The sequence below is a fragment of the Sinocyclocheilus rhinocerous genome, unplaced genomic scaffold (genome assembly GCF_001515625.1).
Source record: "Sinocyclocheilus rhinocerous isolate Xijiao unplaced genomic scaffold, SAMN03320098_v1.1 scaffold64, whole genome shotgun sequence".
NCBI classification, from domain to species: domain Eukaryota; kingdom Metazoa; phylum Chordata; class Actinopteri; order Cypriniformes; family Cyprinidae; genus Sinocyclocheilus; species Sinocyclocheilus rhinocerous.
In genome coordinates this window covers 248867-256462 of record NW_015659929.1, presented here as the reverse complement: position 1 = coordinate 256462, position 7596 = coordinate 248867, and the positions used below count along the sequence as shown (strand labels likewise).

At 36.3% G+C, this 7596-nt stretch overlaps 1 protein-coding gene across 1 annotated transcript in view; it reads right to left on the bottom strand.

The window, feature by feature from the left end:
- Positions 1-1193: 1193 nt before the first annotated feature.
- Positions 1194-7596, bottom strand: part of LOC107724477 (WD repeat-containing protein 3-like) — a 12157-nt gene continuing 5754 nt past the window's right edge. The window contains exons 16-27 of the mRNA XM_016533440.1: positions 6894-6950; positions 6693-6793; positions 6323-6434; positions 5886-6020; positions 4992-5042; positions 4843-4908; positions 4664-4756; positions 4434-4484; positions 2657-2700; positions 2412-2540; positions 2164-2257; positions 1194-2064 (exon numbers count right to left, since the gene is read on the bottom strand). Of these exons, the coding sequence (XP_016388926.1) occupies positions 1909-2064; positions 2164-2257; positions 2412-2540; positions 2657-2700; positions 4434-4484; positions 4664-4756; positions 4843-4908; positions 4992-5042; positions 5886-6020; positions 6323-6434; positions 6693-6793; positions 6894-6950 (1089 nt within the window). The 3' untranslated portion in view covers positions 1194-1908. The remainder of the gene's footprint in view (positions 2065-2163; positions 2258-2411; positions 2541-2656; positions 2701-4433; positions 4485-4663; positions 4757-4842; positions 4909-4991; positions 5043-5885; positions 6021-6322; positions 6435-6692; positions 6794-6893; positions 6951-7596) is intronic.

The window sequence follows — 7596 nt, the reverse complement described above, 5'->3', positions numbered from 1 at the left end:
AATGTTTTTGTACTTTGTTATTGTTTATATGTGTTGTGTAATAAGTAATGTTTAAATAAAAAGAGATATAGCGATAAATCAAGAGACACATTCCTGTACATCAAAATAACTCAAAACAAAGTCACCCACTCATTTTACAGTCATTATTTTTATTAAGAAGTGACACAATCACTGATGGCCAGTCAAAGTAATAAAGGGGGGAAATATGTTATGAGGTGAAAAGCGGGCAGTAGATCAGTAAATCTGCCCGATGACTCAAGCGTTGGGGAACCGTGGAGATGTCAGGAACATTTCATGCACACTCTGTATGCTGTGCATGTTATGAGTGCTCTGTTATTGCTATGAAAAATATCAGCCACAATATAAAACAAAATTATTTCTGGACTCAACTGTATAGTTTTTGAAATTGGTTTAGACCAAGACCACTATTATTTTCTTCTGTTTACAACTAAAGCAGGAGGTTAAAAGGTTATAGGTTCATACATCTGAGAGAAGGCCTGATGTCTCCACCAAACTGAATCTACAGTCATTATCAGTGGTAGCTATGTTTAAATTCATGTGCTTTTCCATAAAAACAGGGTTGTGTTTGATTAGTTCATCCTGTTCGAGGGGGATTAACACAGAACGTGTTCTCAGGCGTTTAACTTCAACCTTTTTCTGAGGAATTTTTAATATTGGTGGTAGGTGTGACATTTATAGCTTTGAGACCCAGACCGGTCTCATAAAATGCTGCAAGCCTTTTTACGGCTTTATAAATATACACTTCATTTGCTTTTTTCATTACTGTTAGATTGAACAGGTCTGAAAAGGGGCGTCTTGAGGGATTTGTTTCATTATTTCCAAGACACTGATGATTAGGATGTTAACACACAGCAGGAACGTGAGGTGTGAGAGGTGGGTGAGAATCGAGGGGGAGTGAGGAGCACTAACTAGGAGTGAAATATGTCGCTGAAATGAGCAGCATCAGTTTCCAGGTGGTGTATTATGAATCCCACCTACATATGGGCTTGTAACTGTAAATTTAATCCAGGTTATGAGCTCAGTAAAATCAGTGTGGATCTCCCACCAGGTCACCACAGCTTCAGCCATACAGAAAGATTGAACTAATTTAATTATTTCACTTCAGTGAGATTGAGAATCTGTTTTGATGACTCACTTCATCTTTTCCACAGAATTAAGCATAACAGAAAACATATGGGCATTAATGTTGGATGATTGAGGTTAATCTGGGACATTGGGTAATGTGGGGAACCAAAGATCTGAATCTGATGCATACATTTCTCTCTTTCACAATCAAATAAGTGCCAAAAATGTCCCAGATTACCCTAATTCAATCTTAACTTCTCTATATCCAACCATTGCATTCACATAAGATTGTCGTGATTTATTTGTGGTTCAATGCCAGGACATCATATTATGTGCATGAAATATTTCATTATAAAACAGCACTGCTTTTCCTTGGTGGTGCTGCTGCTTCACTTTTGCCAGTAGCAGCACTTGCATTAACCTGCCAGGAAGCCTAAATTTTGTCCTTACATTAAAAAAAATGACATTGAAAAAATCTTTTTTGGGGGGTAAAATTCCTTAAAACAGTCTAGATTTACTTAACATGGTTTCATAGAAAGTGTTTTTTTTTTTAGTCTTGATTTTAAAAAAATAATGACAAATAGGGTTTTTTTTGCAGCTTGGAATCTCTATTCAAACACACACACACACACACACACACTTTAATATTATAAAGAACAAAGTAGCTTCAGTAAGTTGATTTGTGGAGAAATTTACCTTTATGGACTTTAGACAGGTACAAATGACACATCAACTTATAAAAACATCAGCATGATGCTTCTTCAGGATTGTAAAAGCACAAAGCAATGGAGTTTGTTATAACAGTTGACAAGCACGTCAGTTTCATGTGATTGTAAGGACGGCTCTTTCACGTTTCTTTCTCTTTCTCTTTTTCTCTTCAAAGCGGTCTGTGGCATCAGCAAAGAACATTACGTCCTCTTTGCTCTCAATCTCACGCTGCAGGAACTGCAGACCGGCGCTGTTGAAACCCAGGACATCCTGAAAACACGGGTAGATGAGAACACACAGGCTTACACAATCTGATCATATGAGAGGTGTGATCACGGTGGTTAAATCCATCCTGTTTCTAGAACTCACCCTGATCTCTCGCACTTTAGCGATTGTGTTGGTCCTTAACTCGTCAATGACTGACAGTAGCATTTGATTACTGGTGATCTGACCAAAATGAACTCTAGGAAAATGATAAATGATAGGACTGTTAGTCTGGAGCAAATCAAATAATCCCCTCAATGCAAATAAAAGCGTAATTTAATAACAAAATGGTAAAATGAACATAAATCAACATGAAACTGTAATATGTTAAAGCAGTAGCTACAGATGAGTACCTGAGCAGGAAGAAGAGGCAGCGGCACACTAGCTCCACCTCCAGGCCCTGCTGCACGTAACCATTGAAGAGCTTCAGCAGATCCGAGACATACGGAAACGGCAGCACCAGTAGAGACACTTCCAGCTCACTGAAGAGAAAAACAGAGCTGAGAATCAGACTGACCCATAAAACATAACGGTACATAACAGATGGGAAAATGTATGAGTTCGAATGCTTTTGACTGGGTTGAGGAAGAGCTCTTACCTGGACCGAACCTTCTTTATTACTTCCAGAACATATCGAGAAGGCTGCAGATACAATGGCAAGTATTAGTAAATATGAGTGATGAATTACACTTTTTAACTAAAAATAGTAATTCAGCTCTTTAGTGTGGTGTATTATTAATTAAAAAAACAGCCGATAGTAAAATTGTTAAAATTTTGTTAAGGTTGATAATCAATAAATAGATAATATTAAAATTCTCTTCCATGAAAAAAAAGAAAACAACAAAAAATTTTTTTTTAACGCTGCAAGAATTTAGGCATCATAACATTGTAACACGTTATTACATTATTAGTGCTTTTAAAAATTAACTTTAAGTCAGCATTAGATGACAGCAAAGGTTAATCTAAATATAAAAATTAGTGCTGTCAAACGATTAATCGCATCCAAAATAAAAGTTTTTGTTTGCATAATATATGTGTGTGTTCTGTGTATATTTATTATGTATATATAAATACACATACATACATTATATATTTTGAAAATATTTACATGTATTTACATGTCTATATTTATATTATAAATAAATATATAATCATAACATATTTTTCTGAAATATACACATGCATGTGTGTATATTTATATATACATAATAAATATACACAGTACACACACATATATTATGTAAACAAAAACTTTTATTTTGGATGCGATTAATCGCGATTAATCATTTGACAGCACTAATAAAAATAAAGGAAATAAGCATGTACAATTAAACAGGTCACACTTTATTTTAAGGTCCAATTCTCGCTATTAACAAACCATTAACAAAACTATTGCCTCAATAAACTCCTAACTTGATGCATATTAATAGAAAGGTAGTTGTTAAAGGGTTAGTTCACCCAAAAATGAAAATTCTGTCATGAATTACTCACCCTCATGTCGTTCCACACCCTTAAGACCTTTGTTCATCTTCAGAACACAAATTAAGATATTTTTGATCAAATCCGATGGCTCAGAGAGGCCTCCATTGACAGCAAAGCCACCCAAACTCTCAAGATCCATAAAGGTACTAAAGACGTCGTTAAAACAGTCGACGTGACTACAGTGGTTCTACAATAATTTTATGAAGCAACGAGAATACTTTTTGTACGCAAAAACAAAACAAAAATAACGACTTTATTCAACAACCTCTTCTCTTCTGTGCCATTCTCAAACGTTGTTTACGTCCAGCGCTTCCAGGTTCTAGGTCAGAACGCCGGCTCTTTATTGGACGGCTCCTGCATCAGCATCACATGCATGCGTCGCGCTCTGTTTTAACGATGTCTTTAGTACCTTTATGGATCTTGAAAGTTTGGGTAGCGTTGCTGTCAATGGAGGCCTCTCTGAGCCATCAGATTTGAGCAAAATTATCTTAATTTGTGTTCTGAAGATGAACGAAGGTCTTAGGGGTGTGGAACGACATGAGGGTGAGTAATTAATGACAGAATTTTCATTTTTGGGTGAACTAACCCTTTAAGTTTAGGTATGGGGTAGGATTAGGGATGTAGAATTTGGTCATGCAGAATATGTGCTTTTTAAGTACTAGTAAACAGCCAATATATGTTAATAATAGGCATGCTAATAAGCAACTAGTTAATAGTGTAAATTGGTCCCTATATTGAATATAATTAAATATATAATATCATCTGATATATCTTTAAAAATTCTCTAATTTGGCCATTAACCGATATGGTGCTAAAACATTGTGCACCCCTAAATTATTAACCAAATACGACAACCAAACAAACCCAGTGCTAATATTAAAACACACACTCACAGAGATATTTCCAAAAGCTACAAGGATGGGGTTCATCTTAGGGGGTGGTAACTGCAAAAAAGAAAAACAAAGAAGCGTCTAAGTAAAGCACCAGCATCATTACAATTAAAAATCCATATTTTGTGAACTTTTCAAGCTCCAGTCCTAATTATGTGCAGACTAAAAGAGAACTTCAATCAAATGTTGTGTTTCTCTCTTAATGGGCTTTGAGTGTCTAAAAAACATCATACCTCCTTCCCTGCTGCCTTGCAAGCGGCACTGTGCTCCTCCAGCTTTTCACTTTCTTCTCTATAGAGCTCAACAGCCTCCATTATTTGCTCGGCCTATAGAAACAGAACACAAGTGTAATTTCTCCATTACTGAATATAAAGGAGAGGAGCTCTTCATCTCTACAGTTCTGCAGACTCACAGCTTTCACTGTCTCAATGGTCTTCTTCCCAGCAGGCTCTGCCTCTCCTTTAGTCTCTCCAGGGACCTGCGAGACATGAGGAAACACTGAGAACACACAGAGACATAAAGAGACATAACTGATCTCTAGGGTTTAAGAGAACCACGTACCACAGGTTCATCACCTTTAGCCAATGACTCCTCAAATTCTGCTTCCCTTTCCTGGGAAAAATATTGAGACAAGTCAGCAAATGTGTACAGCAGATGTTTGTTTTTATAGATGTACTTTTAAATGCTGATATACTTGGTTTATTGGTAGAATAAATGAAAATACCAATTAAGTTTCTTCTTTTCAATCCCAAAATGTGTTATATATTATATAACCATGTAGTAACCTATTTTTTAATAATCTTGTGACCAATCATTTAAAAAAGAAAGGGACTCCAGCTAATTAGTTTTTCAAATTCAGCTTTGCCAGGCAAACTATATTTTAAAAAACACTAAAATAGAAAAGTTATTTTAAAAGTATAAGAATATTTCACAATTTTACTGTATTTTTGATCAAATAAATGCAACTTTCGTAATAATAAGATAAGACCACAATTTTTGTGTAAAATATTGCGCATTAGTTTGAAGCCAATGTAAAATAGCTGCAAATGAACTTGCATAATTTAATGACATGATCAGATATTGGTCAAACTTTATTTTAAGGTCATATTCTCACTATTAACAAACCAATAACTGACTTTTGCCTCAAACTCCTAATTTGCTGCTTATTAATAGTTAGTAAGGAAGTTGTTAAGTTTAGGTATTGGGTAGGATTAGGTACGTAGAATATGGTCATGCAGAATATGTGCTTTATAAGTACTAATAAATAGCCAATATGTTAATAATAGGCATGCTAATAAGCAACTAGTTGATAGTGAGAATTGGTCTCTATACTAAAGCATTACCCAAATGACAGAAGTCTATCAGAGATGTAAACATGGATCTATAGATATGTATTTAATACCATCAACCCATTTTTCCGCTGTGTGACATTCTGCTGAAAAACCAAGCACTCACCATCTCCTTCTCCTCCTCCAGGATGATGGGCTCCCTCGTTCTCTCCCACAGCCTGAGGGACTTATCATGAGACGAGGAGACGATGTGGTCTCCATTGGGGCTGATGGCCAGGCACCAGACCTCACGATGATGACCCTGAGGAACATCCGAGGGTCAAAGTTGAAAAACACAGTGAAGGGTATAAGAGGGTCTGCACTCTGCAATAATGCAACAGTTCCAATACATCTTTGTCTGTGATTACATTGATTAGGGCTTAAGCAAAAGCAGACTGCGGCTTACGTAATGCAATCAGCCTCTGCTGCATATTGACTGGGCCCTTAATATAACTCTAATCCTTTCAATATAACAGCTACTTCCACCTTAGCGACCTTTGGAAAACTCATTCCGGTTATGGAAAAATGCCTATTGAATGCTGTCCAACTATTAGAGAAGGTCACCTCCAATGTCTGGATGTGCTCAAACTTGTCAGCGTCCCACTGCTTGATCTTTCGGTCCTTTCCCGCAGTGAAGAACAGATGGGTTTTAGGGACAAACTGAAGAAACATGACACTAGAGAGGAAAGACAACAGGGAAAGAACAGTGGATGACAAATAATGACCATCTGGGCTGATGTCATCCAGCGACTACAGCTCACAGGCGCTGGAGGGATGTCAACACCGTAGGTAGGAACAATGAAATCACTATACTTGTCATCAACCGGTATCAAAACTTTCAATAACAATGTAACTAAAAAGCGTACAGGTAATGTGACAGAGAACAGACTGTGCCAGCAATGCGTCATTATACGAGCAGCAGTGTTTTTATCACCTGTCGTCATGTGCAAACATAGAGCGATGACAGTCTCCGAAGTCCAAACCCCAAATCTTCACATTTCTGTCTGCTGAGCCTGTGCCTATTAAAGCGCTGTCCTGCAGAACACGCACAGAAACCCACAAACAACATTGCAAAACAATTACGCCATTCGTCAGAATAACTTGCAGGATGTGTTGTGTCAGCCAGGGGACTCACATGCGAAATGTCCAGGCACAGAACGGGCAGCTTGTGTCCATACAGCGACAGGAAGAACTAGAGGAAGTTGAGACAGAGGGCAAATCTCGTATTATTCTGCACAGCTCTCATATCTGTCCTGTAAAAAACTGCTGTTTTTTGGGTAGAGTTGGGCATTAGGAGTGGTGATTGGTAATTTATAATTTCTGTGGCCCCATTTATAGTTTGTATATTATTTATGAAATATAAATGAAATACAAAGTTCAATAGGGCACATTTTAAATATCTTTTTCCACAAGTATGAGAATACTGTGGATGGATAAGGGAATTGGGTAAGTAATTTTCTTTGAAAAAAAAAAAGAATACAAAAAAAGGTTTAAAAATAATGACCACTTTAAACAATTATTTCACAATTATAAAAAATAAAAAAATGTAACATATTTAAAATTAACAATTATATGATAATTATAAATAAGAAAAAGACTGAATTATTGAACACTCATCCATCCATCAGGCCTATAAAACTTTCAAGACTTTTTCATTTCAGTAACATATGTGACCCTGGACCACAAAACCAGTCATAAGGGTCCATTTTTTTTAAAATTGAGATTTATACAGATTTATACATCTCAAAGCTGAATACTGTCCAAATGAAGTTCTTAGCAATGCATATTACTAATCAAAAATTAAGTGTTGATATGTTTACGGTAGGAAATTTACAAAA